General features: G+C 44.3%; 1 protein-coding gene across 4 annotated transcripts in view; it reads right to left on the reverse strand.

Annotated features, from left to right (window-relative positions):
* RPTOR (regulatory associated protein of MTOR complex 1) overlaps window positions 1–22,274 on the reverse strand; it is a 321,386-nt gene that overhangs the window by 120,102 nt on the left and 179,010 nt on the right. For all 4 annotated transcript variants that reach the window (XM_004013082.5, XM_012186450.4, XM_012186449.4 and 1 more), the window contains exon 7: window positions 7,459–7,518. In XM_004013082.5, coding sequence (XP_004013131.1) covers window positions 7,459–7,518 — 60 coding nt within the window. The remainder of the gene's footprint in view (window positions 1–7,458; window positions 7,519–22,274) is intronic.

The raw sequence follows: 22,274 nt of genomic DNA on the forward strand, positions 1-22,274 counted from the left end.
TTACCCTATATTCTCAAGCCATAATTCATGTATTTTTTAAACTGGAGTATAATTACAATGTTGTGTTAGTTTCTGCTGTACAATGAAGTGAATTAGTTATATGTATACATACATCCTCTCCTTTGTAGGCCTCCCTCCCTCTCTCCCCCTCCCCATCATCCCACCCCTCTAGGTCATCACAGAGCACCAAGGTGAGTTTCCTGTGCTTTACAGCAGGTGCCCACTAGCTACCTGGTTTACACACGGTAGTGTATTTATGTCAGTCTTAATCTCCCAATTTGTTCCACCCTCTCCTTCCTCCCCTGCGACCTCTTCTTCACTGTATATGCAGGACTCATGAGACCAGGATTCTTAAGACGGAGACCGTAGTTAAGTCAAAAAAAACTGCTTGAGGTTTCAAAGTGAAAATCAAGCCCCAAATCCAAACTCATCTTCAGCCACTGCTTCTGAACTAAACAGGGGCTAAACTGCTATTCAAGGTTCTGAGGAAGCAGGACACAGCAACTCATTTTATTCAAGACAGTGGATTGTTAGCTATTTAAAAATTCTGTTTACACAATAGATGTTAATTATGAATAATTTTTTGGTGTGCTCTGTGCCTCCAGTGATCAGAATACTAACTAAGCCTCATGGAATAGCTCCCTCGTCTTTCTGATTCCCTGGAGCCTTCTGAGTACCCTAATATTTCTAGCACTGTTTAAGTGTTTCATTACTTTGTTTCAGGGCTGAAAAATGTCCCTTAATTTCCAAGCATGGATCTTATTGCCAGTCTCTCAAAGGATTCAGAATATAAATATGTACTGCAGTGGCAACATGCCTATTCATCAGGCTGCTAGGTTCGCGTAGATAATTAGAAATCGGGAGATTTCTCAGAGAAGGTTCACTATAATTTACTTCCAGACACAGCAGCTTAATTAGAAAACAAATTCCTTCCCTAGCTTTAAAGATTGCTAAATAATTATAACACACACACACCACCCATGTCTCCTTCTCTGGACTGGTGCTGAGACTCTATAAACAACACGTTTTGCACATCTGACAAAGGTGGCCGAGGCTGGGAAGGGGTTAAGCCCTGATATCCTGGGGAACCTTATGCTGAGCTGTTGCACAGAGGCAGCTGTTTGAAACAAACCACATTTATCAAAGAATTACCATACAGCAATTCAGAAGTGTGAAACTTTTCAATCAATTTCTCCAGTGATGGCAAAGAAGAAGGTGATGACAGAATCGGGCTGCATTTCTGACCATTTAGGGGCAGCCAGGGAAGGTGCTGGAAGATGGCTGGAAAGGCAGGTCATACAGATGAAGCCCAGCGCCACCTTCAAGCCCCTACACCTGACCCTGAAACTCTTGGGGCTCCTTGGATGGGGTAGCCAGTCTTGCAGCGTGCAGGGCAAGATTCCCTCTCCAGCTCACGCCAACGTTAAGAGCCCACTCCGGTCCTAAGGAGAGGTGCCCCTGGAGACCAGGGTATACACAGAGCCACACACAGGGGAAGGAGTGGCAGGTGAGGCCGGTGGGCTCAGGCCACATGCCTGCCATCCCAGTTCACGCACGCCAGGCCTCGGCATGGCTACTCACCCAGCTCTGTCAGGACCATCCCTCACACACGCAGAGCCAGCACCACTCGGGGAAGGAAAGGGGTGGGCAGAGGACTATATGGACATTATCCTTATTCTCTGCAGGTCATTAAACTTGAGGGAGGGAAACAAAACTCAGGAACACAACCCAGTGTCCTTCTGGTTTTGCTTCATCTCTGTGTTGTGACTTGTCACTCTAGTCAGGTGGTACAGTGACCAGAGTCACCCTCACAAGTTCAAGAATTTCCATGTGGTGAGCTGAAACCAGAGAGTCACACTGGATGCAAATGCTTTAAGACACTTGTGAAACCAGCAACATGTCAGTGGCAGCCCTGCCAGCCCTCTGCTGATGTGTCTCCAGGAGCCCCCAACACAGGTTTATCCCACTTTCCACGCAGGAAACACTCTCCCCACAGCAACGCCTTCTTAGGTGCTTCCTTGTTGATGGAGTTTTGTCCTCTCCCCCACCAATTGACAGCGCTTAGGATTTCATTAGCAATAACGAGCAGCTAAAGAATAAATGAAACAGGACCAAGGAACTGAGCAAAAAAAGCCAATTTCTGTTTGATCCTATAATTGTAACTAAGCACAAATTATATCCTGCCAATTAATCTAGACGCACAAACGAGATTCTCTCCTGGAAGTCCTCGTGAGGTTCTCACTCATCCCCTGAAGGCTCCACCAGCTCAGTGGCTTTTGCTGGGAGTAACAGTGAGCCTCTTGGGGAGAAGTGCCCACGACACCCTGCTGGACCTCCCTTGCACCTCTTTAGGTGAGTCACAGGCCTCGTCCCCAAAGCAGAAGAGCTTGTGCAGAGGATGGGCATCCACTGGACAAAGGGTGCTTGATACGGTGAGAATGGCCATCTAAGGAGGGCACTGCAAATGAAACAGAGGCAAAGGGTAAAGCAGCTTGGACAGCCTGGCCTGTGGCAGCGGTGCAAACACTCAGCATAGCGAGCGAGGAATCACTGCACAGGATAGCTCCCGTGCGAATCTGCTTCATCCACGGGCAGATAAACATCACAATGAGTTATGATCCTGATGGAACCCCAAGTGGCCCCAGCACATAGAGTGGAGACCACACACAGCCCCAGAGATGCGGACACCAAGAGCCTGCTGCATCCAAGAGCTGCGTATTTTGACCGGAAGTCTCCAGAAAATGATGATGGGGGAGAATAATGAGACATCTTCCCCACGAAGGTTCTCTGAGTACAGAGACCTTGGCAGCCTGGAAGACTACTGAACACAGATGTGCTGTGTTTCTTTCTAACCTTGTAACTTCAAGGTCACACCTACTTCTTGAAAATGTTTCTTCTTATAGACTGTAAGCATAGTTGGGGGGAAAGTCTAAAAATTAAAACAGCAGAATAGCATTAAAAACATGTATTTATGGCTGAGCTGGCCTTCATTGCTGGGTGGGCTTTCCTCCAGCTGCAGCAAATGGGGGCTACTCTCTAGTTGCGGGGCAAGGGCCTCCCTTGCGGTGGCTTCTCCTGTTGCACAGCACAGCCTCCAGGTGCTAGAACTTCCGTAGTTGTGGCACATTGGCTCAGTAGTTTTGGCACACAGGCTTAATTTCTCCGAGGCACGTGGGATCTTCTCAGATCAGGGGCTGAACCTGTGTCTCCTGAATTGGCAGGCGGATTCTTTACCACTGAGCCACCAGGGAAGCCCTCAGAACAGCATTTTAAATGGAAAATCTCTCCAAGAAAGCTACAGAAATTGAGAACTTGTTTCTACTAAGAAACAGATCTCATGGTGGTAATGGCCGGGAATCCTGTGGAGCTATACATCTGGGTTTTTTCTAGTGCCATGTAACTAAAGCCTGTAGCTTGTCCTGGCATAAAGAATAAACATAATTCAACCCTGCACATTCACCCTAACTGTGGCCAGGCTACGAGGGGAGCAGCCACATAGTGCCTCCCATTGGAAACGATGACGTGTATGGTCTCACCTGAACTGTATGTTTGCTAAGTTGTATTCCGAGAACAATGACTCAGACCCAAACCATTGCACCTTGAAAAGTTATTCACAACAAAGAGGTTCTAAGGTTTCTAAAATATCTTATTCTTACTCACTTTTTGTCACCACCATCACGAGCCACTCAGATGAAGTTCCATTTGGGAAGCAAGTGTGGTTCATTTTGGGTACTCATAGCCTATCCCAATTAATCTGGACAACAAGCTTTTCTAAAATACAAACTTGTCTGGTATGGGAATGATCTCTTTTTAAACTGCACTGTTGGACTTGTTTACACAATTTTCCAAAAGTTGTGTGGTGGCATTCACCCAATGGTGGCTGGGGCTGGTGTATGAAAGACACTATCTCCGTGAACCACCCCCTCCCACCCCAGTCTTTATCAGAAATCCAATGGCTTCAGACGTGCAAAGTAGTATTAACCAGTATTCCCAGTGCAGCTTTGGGAAAGTGGTGAGAGAACAGAAGTATTTGTAGGGGTGAGCTGACGCCCACAGAGCCGACCACATGCTCCTCAATCCACCCTGGGCGACGGTGACAAATGCAGGGGTGAGAGGTGTGCGTCCAGTGAGTGTGACTCCTGAGGGTGAGGCTGGCCATGTCTGTCTGTCTGTAGTCTTTCCACCACCCCCTTTCCCTGCCCCCATTCCCAGTCAGGGTGCTATTAATGATGCTTTTCTTTTTAAATCAAAACACACAGACAACCAATTTTTTAGCATTTCACCAATGTTGTAGCATTGCCCGGGACAGGAGAGGGGTTAATGGAGAAGAAAGGACACTGTGAGCCAACCTTCAAAGGGCCACCAGAAGTCACACTTGCCAGCTGAGAAAGTCACTTAGCACTGTGGAGGGTAGAGTCAACACGGTGTTTTTTGGGAACACGGGCGGCTACAAACTCTGAAGTCATGATTTATGAAAATTGCACTTGATAAAAAAATATTAAAATCTTATCATATATAGGAGGTGTCTGTTTCTATTTTTCAATCCTCATTAGCCAGTTTAAGTTGTGAGTAAAGGTTTCTCCCCAGCCTTAAACCCTCTTCGGTAAAATGTCTCTTGTCCATTTTTATTTTGTTTTAGTGAGTTCTGAGATACCTTATCCATATATTCTGGATATAAGTCCTTTGTCAGCTATGTGATTTGCAAATATTTCCCCCCAAGTCTGCAGCTCGTCTTTTCTCTCTCTTAGCAGTGTCTTCCAGAGAGTAAACATTTTAAACTTTGATGAAGTTCAATTTGCCAATTTTTTTCTTTTGTGGATCATGCTTAGGGTGTCAAGTGCTATGCACACTTTAAGTCTGAGAACGTGACGGGATGAGAGCTGGCTGTTCAGACACCAAAGTCTGGAAGAGAGAGGGCCTGTGTACAGGAAAGACCACAGAGAGACGTCCAGACACCTGGCCACCAGGCTGGCCTGACACCACCAGGTGGGAGTGCCTCCGAGGAAACTGAGGCAAAGCAAATGCCAGATTCCTCTTTAGTACTGTCTGAACGGGCCACCAGAAGTCACCTCGCTAGGAAAGAAGGTAACTTTATCACAGTTTTAATGGTTTATCTGAGAATTACATGTCTATGGTGATCTGAGGTACAGGTAATGGAGGCTCTGGCACTCAGAAATGGGGGGAAAGTAAAGACCCACAGACAGAGCACAGCAGCGCTGGTGAACAAGCTCTAATAGGACGGCTTCCAAATTCTGAAATCTCATCGGGGACCAAACAGGCCAGATGACCAGGCCGAACCAACCCTTTCTTATTTTTCAGCTTCTCTCCATGTGATGTTTGTTTCTCAGCGGCTGCCTTGCTTGCCTAGCACTTGTAAATGTGGTCTCACTAGGTCTCAGTCCTTATTGGAGGTGAGGCTGGCTTAGAACAGGGAGGAGCAGTTCCTCTGAGAGGAGGGGTCCTGAGTCCTGTCTCTAGAAGTGAGCTGTGAGTGTGACCAGGACGGGGCGATGGTGGAGGCCGGTTAACAGAGCACTCAGCACCCAGCCACTCATCCCCCTGCTTCCTGACCGCACTGACCCCTGGAGCACGGGCCACCCAGCAAAGACGGGAACAGGGACACAAGACCACCAACGCGCGCTCCCCACCATGCAACCCCGAGAGCACCAGAGCTCTGATGTGGAGAAAATCAGCAGCTGCGCCTGCCCAGAGCAGCACGACCTTGAAAAGAAGCATGGGTGGACTCTGTACTACACACTGGGGGCAGAGAGTGCCAGGCCTGAGCCCTCCCTGACCCTTGTAGACATGATGCACCGAGGTCTGTGGTCCCTGCTCTGACTGAGCCAGCACAGCCAGCACCCCAAACACCACTCTGCTGCTGGTATCAGTCCCAACCTCAAGTCCCGCTGCTTCCCTCCCAGCCTGCAGTGCCCATCTATCAGCACCTCCCTGTGCCCAGCCTCAGCCAGCACTGCCCTTTCAGCAATGGCTTTGCAATCTCAACTGTGGATCAGTGGAAACCAAGACCCACTCTAAGCAGAAGGACCACAGGCCTTCCTGTTTGTCCTGCTGGCACTGATCAGTGTCACGCTAATTCTTTCTTGTCACAATATCCCATTTTGCTTGTGGACAAAAGCATCTTGAAGTAAACAGATGCAGTGACCAGTCACATGATTTCCACAGACATTTATCCAAAATTTAATGAAAGGAATTATACTCAATGAATTGTTTGCAGGTATCCTACTTATATTTTGTTGGTTCTTTCTTTTCAATTTATTTGTACCTATATTTTACATATCTATATTCTTATAAAAAAAAATTAAACGAGATGGAAAAAAATCAGTTCCTTAACATTGCGCCTCCCTGCTTCTTGCTCCAAATTTCACTTTCCTACCCAGAGCGGAGTGCAAATATTTTATTTCATGTCTAGCTGATATGTACTCACACACAGAGCTTTGCACGGTTCTGCAGCCCTTGGTGGGTGTCATGTCAGTCTCTTAACAAAAGGCCGCTCCCTGTTGACGCAAGTGTAGCCACCACACTCTGTATTCTCCCGTCGGGAACACATGTGATTGATTCCACAGTGCACTTGCGGTGGGCATTCAGGCATAATATTCTTGTGCATTTCCCCTGACACGCAGGCAAGTTGTCTTCCAGGAGAGAAACCTAGAAGATTTGCTTTTTCTACCTGAGGTTAATTATTAAAATCAGGCCTTTCTGCTTTACCACATGATTCTGTATATCAAGACTTATGGAACAGTCCATATGTTAATTCTAGAAGAAATGGGGTTCAGAGCAGAAGCAATAGGAACTACCCTAGGTGAATCGGGATGAATGAAATGAACACGCAAACAAACATAAAATGTAGGTTAAGTTTAAGCTCTGAGATGGTGTACTGACCCAAAGAGGCTCATGACAGGAGAAGACAAGCTGGCCCCAGGACCTGGGAGGACAAGGAGAGGCCAAGCAACCACTGCACATCATGAAGGACCCCTCCTGCCAGGACCACCACACCTGCCTTAGATAGAACGTAACACTGGGTTTATGTCCCCACTGAGTCGGGGGAATGGAAAGTTGTAGAACATGAAAGGGAAAGTTGAGGAACACGGGGAAGATGCTAAGCTATGATCTGACTATTGCAGTTGAGGAGCAGAGTGATCGCTCGATGTGCAGTTACTGGTCTGTATGTGTAACGATATGTGCGTTTTTGCTTTGGTTCAGTGTCAAGAGTATTTTTAAATGTTCAAAAGGATTCCGCTTGTACTCTTTTCCTTTTAATATGGCCCCAAATTTAGCTTGTCCTATGTAACAATCACAAACAAGGCCTTAATCAGAGAACAAAAGAACACATGAAAGGGAAACATCTGTGCTGACAGGAAGTACTTCTGAGAACCGAGACTGAAAAATGGAGACTCCCCTTCACACCAGAAGCCACAATAGCTTAAAAATATGACTTACTTTTCTATCAAATCCAGTGTGACTCCAGGCACCAGACTAACACATTTCTGCATGCAGAACCTGCAAAGAAAGAGAAGAGAGTGAATCACAGCAATGGGATATGTAACAGGAGAATACAACAGTCCCAGAGAAAAAGCAAAGAGAGGAAGCAGGGCATGGGGATTGCCACAGTGAAAAGGTAAACCAAGATTTTCTTAATTCTGTCAGCTCCTAGGTTTATGAAGAAAATCTCCCTAGGGGCAGGAATACTGAGCTGCAACTGGAGGTCTTCAGTGGAAGGAGAAAAATCTGCAGGCGGTGAGGCAGATCCCCACTTTGGGGGGTTGGGGGCAGGTCCTCATGAGAGTCACCGGACAGAAAGCTTCCACCCAGATGATGGAACAGGCCCCACTTTTCCATTTTTCCTTCTTAAGCAAGTAAAGCTGGAGAGAGTGATGGAAGGATCAGTGAACCACCCCGAGGCACACAAAAGAAATTTGTGGGAGAAGACAAAGAAAAGTGAATTCAATTATATCATTTTAATTATCATAAAATCACAGGAGCTATGAGACTTAATCTTTGCTGCAAAGCCATCCTGGAGGACTGGCTGGGGTCGGGGGGAACTGGGACTGGGGGACTGGCCAGGCGTCAGCTAATCTGTGTGCACTGACAGGAGGCTGAAGACCATCTCTTCCTTCCCGTCAGGGCTATTGGCACGTGGCAGGACAGAATCAATGGTCACAAAGAGTGAAGAAGCAACTTAGCATTGGTCACAGGAGAAATGTAAAACATTTAATTCACCTGCTTTAAAAATTAAGAACAAATAACCCCCCTACGTAAAGAGCAGCAGGCACAGAGCAATACACCCACAAAACACATTTCCGCATCACTAGATGGATGTGAAACGTGGAGGAAGGTTGGGGAAAGCCAGTGTGCTCATGGGAGGGGATGAATACAAGGACCAGGCCACATTCAGGGTACATGAAGTGAGAGGTGTACAGTGGATAGGTAAGGACGAGGGAGAAAGACAAGGAGATAGAGACCCAGATATCGGAAGACAGACAAGACCATGACGACAGCGTCTGGTGCGCAACTGGCTCCTGACATGTGGCCCTCCAGCTGGGATGGGGGAACCCTGAGAACCCAGCCCCACTAGGTCATGGCTTCAGCGAGCAACACCTTGCTCAGCCACAGAGGAAGTTATATTTCTGGCAGTGGCTGAGCTGGCCGGTGCTCTCCATTCACAGAGCAGCAGAAACACCAATGAGACAGCCCGTCTCCCTCGGGCACAAGCACCTGGGCTGCCAGATGCTCCACAGGGCCAGTCAGTCCATCCGGACAGAACCTCCTGTTTCCTTCCCTGTCGGAGAGCTCGGCCCGCCCACTCCCACACATCACTGCAACCGCCCACAGGCAGCTCTGACAGTGGCTCCATGTGAATCAGGATCTCTCCGTGGATGGAAATGGTTTATAGGAAATGTACCTTCCACTCCAATTCTGAGGCCTATGCAAACAGGATTGCTCTGCTGTTTTTTTCTCTGCAACGCGCTTACTGATTGGACCTCAGCATTCCTATAATGACAGAATAGTCTGTACCAGACTAATCCTTTTGTCAATAACAACAGTAAGCTCTGGATAAAATATAAAAAGCAACCACTTGAAAGCATCAAAGAGCAAACAAATTCAGGCAGAAAGGGAAGGTATGACCCTTACAAGAAGAGTAACCGCACAAGGTCTGCCTTAACCAGTTTTTCCCACACGTGCTCCCTAATTCATAAAGATCAGGGACACAGCTCAACCGGAAGGAGATCAGAAGCCCAGAGCTTCGGGGGATGTCTTAGGAAGGAGGAGCCAAACTCTTCGAGCAAGCTCTCCTAGGACCCTGGGCTGAGCTGGGCCCTGCACAGGCACAGGATCAGACCCCAAGGAGCCCCGGGGACATCAGAGCTGAAGGGCACCGAGGAGAGATTTCCATGCCTGCTCACCAGCAGATGCACATAGACAGGGACAACCAGTGCCACACTGGGGGCAACGAACACCTGGGGCTTTCCACTGTGTGGTGTGGCCTGAGCTACAACCATGGCTCAGGATACAGAGTTGCATCCCCCAAACCAGGAGCAAAGTCAATGACCAGTCCTATAGCCAAGAGACTACAAGGTCAATTAAACCATCTACAGCTAAACAGGAGGAAGTTGGCAGAATTCAGACTTTCTCAGTGTCTCATTCACAATGGAAAGTATTCTAACCTAAAATCAAGACAAAAATAGTTAGTAAAATTAGATTCATTGTTGACCACATTTTGGAGTTAGACTTTATAAAAATAACTTATTAACTGGGAAATAAGTATTACCATAAATCTGCTGGAAATATAAAGTTAAGAAGGAAATTAAAAATAGGGACACTATGCAACTTTAAAATATGCATGAGCAGCATGGATGAACCAGTGACTGACAGTCCACAAAACTGTACATCAGCCTGTATTCATTCCCTTTGCACCAGACTACATCAGGCAAAATCAGAGACAATAAAAATGGCTTGACAATTCCACAAAGCTGGATATTAGTAATTATAACAATAAACACAACAGCTGGCAGATGTTTAGTGCTGACTACATTGTGCTGGTTGCTGGAGCTCATCAACAGGCTGGGCCACTTCTGACTCCTGTCTGACCTGCCCTTTCCAAACTGCGGGGGAAGTTACACAGCACGTGACCACTGCTCACCGCCTGCCTACTGACCCTCCAGGCCAGGGTTTCTCAGGTGGGCACTAAGGACACTGGGGCCAAATCATTCTTTGCTGTGGGGGTGGCATCCTAGCCTCTACCCATGAGATGCCAGCAGCACCCCATCCCAGTTGTGACAACCAAATAGGTCTCCTGACGCTGCCTAATATCCTTCACCTCCTTGAGGACACAGCCCCAGGCCAGGACCCAGCATCCCTCACATTTTCCAGAATAGTCTCTCTGCTTCCTTTCTTGCCTGTGCTCCCTACTTCTCTCCCAGGAATTCTCTACTAGGCAGCCAGAGCGAGCCTTTTATGAGGAAATGTGGTCATCCTGACCCTCCAGAGGCTTCTTGCCATGCAGGATGAAATGCAGGGTGCTTGCCTAGCCTCCGAAGGCCCTGCCCTGGGCTTCTAGTCACTGCTCTGACTTTACTTCCTCCCTCTCACTCTGCTTACCCAGTACCAGTCACACTGACACACTTTCTCCTCCTTCCGTCCGCCAGGCACAGCCCCACCTCAGGGCCTTTGCACAGGTTGCTCCCTCTTGCCCCTGGATTTCTTATACCTTCGCTGACCAGCCTAAGAAAATAGCACCTTCATTCTCTACTCATGTACTGTGCTTTTTAAAAACAGCATTTCTTGCTACCTTAATATATATTTTGATTGCTTGTCTTTATCACAGAAGATAAGCTCAATGAGCACAAGGACTTCTTTTATTTTGTTTATCAGCGTGTCACAAGTACTTAGAAGGGTGCCCTAACATATAGTTTTGATACTCCTTCATAAATGTGTCACCAAGTGAATATGGTATAAGATTGATTCCTAATATTTCATATATCTTTTTTTTCCTGTTGCTCTTGCAAGTGACTGGCTTCAAGATTTTTATGAGGAACAAATTAATGGATGCTAAAAAGAAAACGCAACTCTGTAACTTTGTAAACTGTCATATAACTGCTGGATGCTATTGTTTCTGAGAGTGGAAATATACTAAATTTTTTTCCAATTAGAAAAAATCCCATACATTTATCACAAAAATTGAAAGTATAGATATTACAAATGAAAATTACCCCCAAATCTAAGATAACAATTAACATTTTCCTATTTACCTCTTACAGAAAATTGAACCATGCAGATTTATTTTGTGCTGGGGTAGAATAAAATCAGTCCCTGAAACAGCCTAAACAACACAGACGATGGAAAAGTGGAGTTGGTCCTGCAGCCCAATCCCACTGCCGACTGCCCCTCTGCATCCAGACTGTGCCTAGCACACATGTACAATCAATATCTACACTTGGGTTTTGTTCAGCTTTTGTTTCTTACCATAAGAGAATCTGCCATACACACTATAGCTTTCCCCTCACCCCCAGTGTTTTCCAACATTCAACAAAATTGAAAGAATTTTAGAGTTAAGCTCCTGGATCCCACCACCTAGGCTCCACCATCAGCATTTGATTACATTTGCTTTATCACATTTCTGCTTCTCCATCCATCAGTGCATCTCATTTTTCATGAGACAGAGGAAGTGGTATACTTACTTCCCTTTAAATTCTTTAGCACACAAACCAACGTTCAGTATTTGCTCATTGTTTTTTATCTTTTGATGTAAAATTACATATAATGATGTGCACACATCTTTAACTGTTCATTCATTGGGTTTTGACAAATGCATGTACCCAAGCCGCTACATGGACTTCTATCAACTTCCCAGGGATTTTCTTTAGCCCTTTCTCAGCAATTCCTACTTCTTCCCATTGCCCCCAGGGGCAAATACTGCTCTGATTTTCCCACTGATTTTTACTCCTTGGTTCTAGAGTTTCATATACAAGGACTCATTGAGTATGTTCTTTTGTATAAGACCTCTTCCAGTTAGCATGATGCTTTAGGTATTTATCCATGCTTTTGCTGGTTTCATGAATTTACTCTTCTCCCCTGCTGATTGGTATTCCATTATATGAAAAGACTGTAGTTTATACATGCTGTTCTGTAACTTGTCCTTGCATATATCATGGACAATATAAAAGCTGATGCACAGAACACTGTTTCTCATGAACATGAGTGCACTGTCCTCAAGATGTATTTGTAGCAACGGAACTGCCTGATGAATGGGTACCCCTATTGAATGACCAGCCATTGTCTGATGGCTCTCCAGAGGAAAATGTCATTAACTGTCACATCGAAGCTGAATACATCCACTTTTTAACTTCTGGAAAATACTGCATTTATAACATAAAAGAAAAACAACCCTCTGTCCTACTGATGGGTGAGAAATGACACATCATTGGAATTGCTTTGATTATTACTGAAGTTAAATGCCAGCTAATAATTTTTCTGGTTCTTTGTATTTTTCTCTGGCTTATTGTCTGTTTATGCCCTTCTTGTCTTATTGATTTTAAAGTGTTTTATACATTAACAAAACTGAGGGTGGCTTTGTTATATATTACATAATTTTCCCCAAATTCATAATTTTTTTAAAGTTTTGTTTTTTGCTTTCTTTGCCATATAAAACTTAGAATTAGTATTAAATAAAGCCTATCACTTCCTTTATAGCTTTTTAATTCTAATAATTTTCCCAGTACTTTTGTGTTTTCTTTTTCCCATTTAAAATCTCAGTATATTTGGAATTTATTTTATCATGGTAAGAGGTAAGGATTAGAAAAATTTCAGGCTCTACTACAAAGCCAAAGTCATCAAGACAGTATGGTACTGGCACAAAGACAGAAATATAGATCAGTGGAACAAAACAGAAAGCCCAGAGATAAATCCAAACATATGGACACCTTATCTTTGACAAAGGAGGCAAGAATATACAATGGAGTAAAGACAATCTCTTTAACAAGTGGTGCTGGGAAAACTGGTCAACCACTTGCAAAAGAATGAAACTAGATCACTTTCTAACACCACACACAAAAATAAACTCAAAATGGATTAAAGATCTAAACGTAAGACCAGAAACTATAAAACTCCTAGAGGAGAACATAGGCAAAACACTCTCCGACATAAATCACAGCAGGATCCTCTATGATCCACCTCCCAGAATACTGGAAATAAAAGCAAAAATAAACAAATGGGATCTAATTAAAATTAAAAGCTTCTGCACAACAAAGGAAACTATAAGCAAGATGAAAAGACAGCCTTCTGAATGTGAGAAAATAATAGCAAATGAAGAAACTGACAAACAACTAATCTCAAAAATATATAAGCAACTTAGGCAGCTCAATTCCAGAAAAATAAATGACCCAATAAAAAATGGGCCAAAGAACTAAATAGACATTTCTCCAAAGAAGACATATGGATGGCTAACAAACACATGAAAAGATGCTCAACATCACTCATTATCAGAGAAATGCAAATCAAGACCACAATGAGGTACCATTTCACACCAGTCAGAATGGCTACGATCCAAACGTCTGCAAGAAATAAATTCTGGAGAGGGTGTGGAGAAAAGGGAACCCTCTTACACTGTTGGTGGGAATGCAAACTAGTACAGCCACTATGGAGAACAGTGTGGAGATTCCTTTAAAAATTGCAAATAGAACTGCCTTATGCAAATCCCACTGCTGGGCATACACACTGAGGAAACCAGAATTGAAAGAGACACATGTACCCCAATGTTCATTGCAGCACTGTTTATAATAGCCAGGACATGGAAACAACTTAGATGTCCATCAGCAGATAAATGGATAAGAAAGCTGTGGTACATATACACAATGGAGTATTACTGAGCCATTAAAAAGAATACATCTGAATCAGTTCTAATGAGATGGATGAAACTGGAGCCGATTATAGAGAGTGAAGTAAGCCAGAAAGAAAAACACCAATACAGTATACTAACACATATACATGGAATTTAGAAAGATGATAATGATGACCCTGTATGCAAGACAGCAAAAAAGACACAGATGTGTAGAATAAACTTCTGGACTCTGAGGGAGAGGGAGAGGGTGGGATGATTTGGAAGAACGGCATTGAAACATGTATACTATCATGTAAGAAACAAATCGCCAGTCTATGTTCAATACAGGATACAGGATGCTTGGGGCTGGTGCAGGGGGATGATCCAGAGAGATGATATGGGGTGGGAGGTGGGAGGGGGGTTCATGACTGGGAACTCATGTACACCCGTGGTGGATTCATGTCAATGTATGCCAAAACCAATACAGTATTGTAAAGTAAAATAAAGTAAAAATAAAATTTTTTTTTAAAATAAAGGAAAAATAAATAAATTTTTTTTAAAAAGAAAAATTTCAAATGGTTAGCCCTGTGTTCCAAAGAATATTGAGTAATTCACTCTTTTTCCAAATGATAAATTCTTAAATAGATTCTGCTTCTGGAACTGTACTCTGTTCCATTGACTAGAATGTCAGCTCTTTTTCTACCTGAACCTTCAAAATGTATTTTGATAACTTTCCAGAGAAGGCAATGGCAACCCACTCCAGTACTCTTGCCTGGAAAATCCCATGGACGGAGGAGCCTGGTGGGCTGTGGTCCATGGGGTTGTTAAGAGTCAGACACGACTGAGCGACTTTGCTTTCACTTTTCACTTTCATGCATTGGAGAAGGAAATGGCAACCCATTCCAGTGTTCTTGCCTGGAGAATCCCAGGGACGGGGGAGCCTGGTGGGCTGCCGTCTATGGGGTCATACAGAGTCGGACACGACTGAAGCAACTCCGCAGCAGTTTTCTTTCACAAATCTTATTTTTTTTTTAAATTTCTATGGGTATTTGCAAACATTTATCCTTCTACTTGACCTTTAAAATCACTTTATCTATATATGTCAAGTTTATGATTTAATTTATGGAGAATTTATACCCTTCATCTTCTGGCTCTCACCATGTAATAATAATGTGGTCAATTCCTTCATTTATTCAAAGATCCTTTCATATTAATCAGTAAAGTTTTATGGAATTTTCTATACAAATGTCCAATATACTCTTAGCTCGTTTACATTGTATCATTGTTATTGTTGCTACTGTGAATCAGATTTATCTTCCTTCCCCAAATTTCCTTGCTATTTTTAATATATAAAAAGGGTAACAGTTTTAAGGAAATTGTAAAGTATTTAATATATGAAGAATATATAAAATACAGATGTGAGTTTAAGGACTAATAAAGTAAATGCAAGCACCACCCAGATTAATAAATAGCACATTACAAAATCTAAAAGGTCCCCTGTGTCCCCACCATGGTATCTGCGACCATCCCTTCCCCAGAGGTAGCCTGGAGTTTTATGGTTTATGGTATTGATCTATGTTCACTTAGTAATCAGTCACTTTGCTGAATGTTCATGTTATTGCTAATAATTTTTCATTGGTTTTGTGTAAAGTTAAAATTCAGACCAGACATAAATAAAGCAAATTTGCCTTCTCTTTAGAATACGTATACTTTCACTGTTTTTGTACCTAATTATTATACTGACTAGCATTTCCAGAAGTTGGTAAATGAATCACACTTAGTATACATCCCCACTTTGTTCTAATTACATTAATGAAACACAGTATCGAAGCATTAGTGCAGGATGATAGCTGCTAGTTGAGAAGAAAATTTCTCTTATGTAAAGGAAGTATTCTTCTATTTCTATTATAAGGTTTTATTAAAATTCATTTTTAATTTTATCAAGTAACTATTCTCCTCTCACCTATTAAGATGATGAATTATATTAATAGGCAGCCTAATAGAAAGTCATCAGAGCAGTCCTGAAATGATTCTCACTTGGCCGGAGTTTTTTGTTCTCTTATTATACTGCAGGATGCGAAGTGCTAGTATTTCACTTGGAGTTCATCTGCACTGTGTGTCCGTGTATATGTGTGCGTGTGTAGTAATATGTGCATGTGCACACACACTGCATTTGTCAGGTTTGGTGCCTCAGTCATGGTAACTTTCTGAGAAGAAAGAGAAAACCTATACTTACTGAAATATGGCTTATGTTTACACACTGCTTTGTTACCAAGTGTTCTAGTCCATATTTTAAGGATAATTATCTGCGTGTTGAATCTTCACCGTTTTAGTTTTCTTGCTTCTCATTATTTTTTTACTGCTTTCTGTCTCCTGTATTTCTACTTCTGACCAATTTTAAGGTCACAAACTTTAGAACAAAATTTGATTTCTTAAACTTTTTCTTTCTCTTTGCATCTGGATGTAATGTTTTGTCAGTCTCAATATTTATTCTTTTTTTTTTTTCAAAGATCATTTTTCTGTAACTTCATTGAGGATACAAAGTGCATGCTGTCTCCTTTCTGGAGCCCCCTTTGACCACAACTGAGTTTAGGCTGATGAGGTGATTCAGGGTGGGGGCCGGTCACCAGAAAGACCAAACACTGGATAACAGATGGGAACTTCCAGCCACATGCTGACCTCCAACCTCTGACCTCAGGAGGGAAGGGGGCCAGAGACTAAGCTCTACAAAGAATCTTGAACAAAGGGATTCAGAGCGCTCCTAGGTTGGTGCTCTGTGGAGGCGGAGTGCCTTTCGCTCTCTCCCATGCACAGGTGACCCTGTCCTCCAGCGAGAAAGCGGAGCTTTCAGCACTCCCTGTGCAGGTTCAGCCCGCACCTGGGTCAGAGCTGGGAGAGCCAGGGCAGGAAAAGACCCGCGGGGCCGGATCCCCACTGAGTGTTATTCAAGGTTTCTGATTTCAGTCCCCAAAGTGCTGCCTGCTTTCTGGAGTCCTCAGATAGCTGCATTCTGAGCAGAGGCTATACTGAGCATGGCCATGTCCTTCTCAGGGGCTGGCACTGGGGTTTCCACGGACGGTGATGTCGAGGAAGCTTCACAGATCAGACTATTTTAACCAAGTCCTTCTGAATGTGAAAGTGCACTGCCAGAGATGTCAGGCTTTTAAGGAGTTTTGGGAGACAGCGCAAAGTGGCAGTACACTATTAAAATAAGACAAGCAAGTTCCTTGACATTTCATTTAATCTAGCAGGTTAAAAAAACAAACAAAAAACCTATACGAAATAGTGTGTCAATTATCTGGTATTTGAAGCTAAATTTAAAAGTATGCCATGTGTATTATTAGGAGAAAAAAAGTAGAAGAGACTTTTCTAATTTATAACCTTTAAATAGCTATCACTTTTAAATGTACAGAACTCTCCTCAGGAGCTTCTAGGCCAGTAACCAGGACAAGACACAAATGAGGTTCAGGAGTCAGCTGTCTGAGCTGCTGTCAGCTTCAGAGGCAAGCCAGCTAAAGGGAAAACTAATTATTTCATTAGACAGAGAAACGCATACCATCACCTCATCTGAGTTTCCTGCTGAAGGACGGAATGAGCTGACCCCACCTGTCTTGTTCTGAGGGCCACAGCCTCAAGGATATCCCAGGGGTTCCTTAAGTACCTGCCTGGTGAAAGCAGAAAGAACTTTCAATGGAACAGTGCTAACTCCACAAGGGTGCTTTCATTTTGGTTCAGAAGAGATGAAAAGGTCAAGACAATTGTAGTCATAAGAAAAAAAGTCTTTTAAAAAATGTGTATTTAAATATTGGTGGGTAGATAGCATCATGTCTGTAATTTACTAAAAATAGCCATAAAAAGAAAATGATAGAGCAAGTAACAATGTTAAGATCTGGGGTGATGAGTACAAGGGAGTTTGCTTTATTATTCTCTTGACTGTTGTGTAGAATGGCTGAAAATTGCCCTGTAATAAAAAGTGGAGAGAGAAAGAGAGGGTCAAAGCAGGTGATCCTATGTCTGTGAGTCAATGTCAGGAAAATGTTCCAAGGAAAGATCTAATTTCTCAAAACTTGAGCAGTTTGTTTCTCTTTTGAAGAAAGTCAAGATGTGAAGAGGGGCTCCCAGCCCCTCCCAGCCCAGCTCATCCCCATGGTCATTAGCAATGAAGCCCCTGCACTGACTGGTGAAAGCAGAAAGCAATCCGCTCTCTTCAAAGCGCAGCTCTCTTCCACAGAGCTGATGCTAATGACCCCCAACCACAAACCGCAGGAAAGAGATGGGGCACACAACAAGCTTCCATACGTTTCTTCCCAACTTTCCGGGGCCTGTTTCCATGGAATTCACTGGGTAAAGTTAGAATTCTGCTTGTTCAGGACAGCCTCACATGTTCCAGTATCCTCAGCCTGATTCAGATCTTAAGGTGTAATTTTACCTGATAAGCTGAAAACAAGACTGTATTTACCCCAATCCTCTCACTCAATAACCCCTCCGTGAGCCCTACTGCATAGCTCTGATTTAGCAGGCGTCTTCATGAGCCGGCAGAGCTGAGGAAAGGCTGAGAGGCGGTGGTGGAGCCTGCCGTCCCCTGAGAATGTGGTTCTCTAGTATTTATATTAATATAAAAGGAAAACAGGGCTGAAAGACTGAAGGGAGTGTTTGCCAGTAAACACACCTGTTTACTATCATACAGAGCAGCTGGGCCTTCATCTGTCCTTATCTAAGATGTAGGATGGCCCCAAAGCAGACCTAGAAAGTTAAATTTCTGTAAAAATTAAATGATTCTTTTAAATTAATGAGCCAAACACCACTTAAGTTACACTCTTCCATCATATGGGCTCTTTCTGTATTAAGAAACTATGTCCTTGACCACCAATCTTCTGTCTACATCCAAAAGTTCACTCTGGGGGTCAGTTTACGCCCGTGTGCACAAGGATGAAGAAAATCAAGGTGAACAGAGGCCACCCCTACCCCAGTGGTGGTGCCGCAGCACCAAATTCTATACCACCTATCATTCAAGTGACAACTATCAAGAGAGCTGACCCTATTTAAAAACACAGGCCCCTGATACGCTGAGAGCAGCAGTGCTTGTGAGCTACACGGCGACCTGCGTGGATCATTTCAGAACCAGTCAGTCCCCGTTATAGAGAACTGAAGCTGATGTCACTGCAGAATTCTGAAGTCCCGGCACGTCTGGTGGCCCCGAGCCAAGTCCTGATTCTTCTCCAGATACAAGGGAGAGGAGAAATCGGCTGGAAGAAATTTTAAGCAGGACTGGAGACCAAGATGAGCCATGCAGTGTCACACTCCTTCCACGATCAAAAGATACAAACAAACCCCTCCAGCGCGTTATAGACGCTTTACTGAAATAATGCAGACATTCATTTCTCTTCTTGCCTCTGTAACCAGCAGATGACTCCCTGCCCTGGAGAGCCGGCGGCTGGGTTAGAAATTCAGACAATGGTCTTGTGCATGCCTGGTCAGTTCAGATCTGGTCACTGGGTTCCCATCATGGGTGAGGCCATGCTCCAACCCAGGAGAGAACTCGCACTTCTCAGCTGTAGCCCACTTCCCACTCGTCAAGTGCATGGCAAAATCCATGCTTAAAAATGGCCACAGCAGAACCTCTTTGGAATAAGCCCCAGGTGTTTTAAACCTGGGAGGTTCTTACTGTTAAAAAATTCTGCAATCTCTGACTCAGTCCCTAGGTTTAACACCTAAATGATTCCTGGGAGGAGAATACAACATGGAAAAGAGGCAACAGGTTTGGTGTTTTAGGACAGAAGCTGTGAGCTGAGCCGAGATTATGTGATGAGAGATGTCTGGGCAACCCTGAGCAACCCCTCTTCCACATCCCTCCAACCTCAGTCTGCCCAGAAGCATCTCCAGGGATTCAAGGAAGATTAAGATCAGGATGAAGTCATTAATGAAGTAACTTCTGTGGTCAGATAGCTTATACATTGGCTATTATTATTATTATTCCTACTTCATGTGGGAGAAAGCTGAGGATCAGAAGGTTCTGAAATCACCCAGTGACAAGGCCAAGTCTACAGACATGTGCCAAGGTGTTCCCATGGAGACTAAGGCCGCTAGACCCAAACTCCCAAATAATGTACCTTGCACTCCTCCTGACAATTCAATGCATCGTCTCAAACTCGATCAGGGAAAGCAGAAAGAAAAGAGGGTACAAGTGTAAGATGAAAGCTTATAAAGACAGAGACTCCTTCAGCCATGCAGGGAAGGCCACAGGCAGAGTGGAAGCTACCAGGTAGGGTGAGTGGTCCAGTCACAGGCTCTGGAGAGAACTGACTGAAGTGCCTGTACATCCCTGTGTAACAGGAAAAATACAGGCAACAGAGAACTAGCTTAAACAGCAAACAAATGAGAGGTGTGCACACCTCAGGTCAGGTTTTAGTTCAACCTGTGCTCATTAATAAAGGCCAACAGGCTTGCACGAATACTAGAGCCAAGTCTCTCCTTCCTGGGCTTCCTAGGTGGTGCTAGTGGTAAAGAATCCACCTGTCAATGCAGGAGATGCAAGAGACCGGTTCAATCCCTGGGTCAGGAAGATCCCCTGGAGTAGGAAATGGCAATCTGTTCCAGTATTCTTGACTGGAAAGTCCCATGGACAGAAGAGCCTGGTGGGCTATAGTCCATGGGGCTGCAGGAAGTCGGACACGATAGAGTGAGCACTCCTGCCTGTCTGGACCACAGCTGACAGGCCAGCTGCATGAGTTTGGCCTTGTGGTTCAGTCGCTAAGTTGTGTCTGACTCTGCGACTCCATGGACACAGGCTCCCCTATCCTTAACTATCTTCTGGAGTTTGCTCAAATTCATATCCACTGAGTTGGTGATGCTATCTAATCATCTCATCCTCTGCCGCCCTGTTCTCCTGCCTTTGATCTTTCCCAGCATGAGTGTCTTTTCCAAAGAGCTGGCTCTTTGCATCAGGTGACCAAAGTATTGGAGCTTCTGCTTCAGCATCAGTCTTTCCAATGAACATTCAGAGTTGAATTCCTTGCAGTCCAAGGGACTCTCAAGAGTCTTCTTCAGCACCACAATTCGAAAGCATCTTTGGCTCTCAGCCTTCTTTATGGTCCAACTCTCACATCTGTACATGGCTACTGGAAAAACCATAGCTCTGACTATATACACTTTTGTTGGCAAAATGATGTCTCTGCTTCTTAATATGCTGTCTATGTTTGTCATAGCTTTCCTTGGGCTACAGCCTATGCAGTTGTCTTCCTCAGGATTTAAATCTTCCTGGTTTTTAGGTTTCCTATTTAAAGTGGGACCAAATTTGTATAACCAGCCCCATTCTCTTCCTGTCCCTTCGAACACCTAAGCTCTCCCTATGTGCTTTTCTGCAGTCATATCTCCAATCACACCAAGAAAAAGGAAACACCCAAATACGCTTCTGAACATTAATAGCACCAACATGATTTTAATTCTTATGAGATAAATATTAAGTATACCCTGAGAAGCACCCGCTATCCCAGCTGCTTTATGAACTGTGAGTCTGTGCCCATTAACTTAGCAGCAAGTGGACACAATAACATTACTGGTCTGAGGACTGTGTGGGGAACAGGCAGAGCCACCAGGCCAGGACAGGTTTCCCATGCAGACCAAGCCTGGCAACGCTGGGTCAGGTGCAGGGAAGGAAGCCCAGACATTCCATCAGCTTCTCAGGGTTCTCACGGTATTAAATCCACCAGAAAAACAGTTCCAGAAGATGGAGGAGCACTGCTGAGAAACTGAGCCAATTCCTGGCATTCCAGCAGCAAATGGGTGGATCCAGGTTGATTTTCCAATTACCTTTTAGACGTAAATTGTGTTCTTTAACATACCCAGTACACAATCTGTTCTTGGTCTCCCAAGCCAGGTAGGAAGCTTGGAAATCACTCCACGAGGGTGTTCACTGAGTCACACTAGCTGAGCTAACCTACTTGTACTCGTGGGTTCTGGTTTAGGTGTCAGGTCAGTGGCCGTGGGAGGGTAACGTTCAGCCTCTGAACTCTCAATTGTTTCCTCTCTGAAAGATATCTCCTTCTAGTTTACAAAAGTTTGCCAATTAAAAACAAGAGGAACATTAAAAAAGCAACTAACTTAACGCCAACATCCATTTCCTAAGTGATACATCTTCCCCTGAAAAGAGCATCTGATCCTCAGCCCCTCACTTCCTTAACACAGTTCACACCTGTGTGACCTTCCCTTTCTCAAAATAGCCCCACGCCTTCTGGCTGTTACTGCCTTGGGTGACCGAGGACTTCTTAACTAACTTCAAGGCCTCTCCCAATTCTCAATCCTGAAGGGTCGCCAGAGGGTGTGGGGTCTGGCTGCCCTCTCCCTTCACTCCCTCTGGCCAACTTTCTTGCTATATTTGGACTTGAAGAACCCAGCACATCCTCAGTGAGCAACCTCAACCACACTGAAACCCTGGTGATGG

The sequence above is a fragment of the Ovis aries genome, chromosome 11, assembly GCF_016772045.2.
Source record: "Ovis aries strain OAR_USU_Benz2616 breed Rambouillet chromosome 11, ARS-UI_Ramb_v3.0, whole genome shotgun sequence".
NCBI classification, from domain to species: Eukaryota; Metazoa; Chordata; class Mammalia; order Artiodactyla; family Bovidae; genus Ovis; species Ovis aries.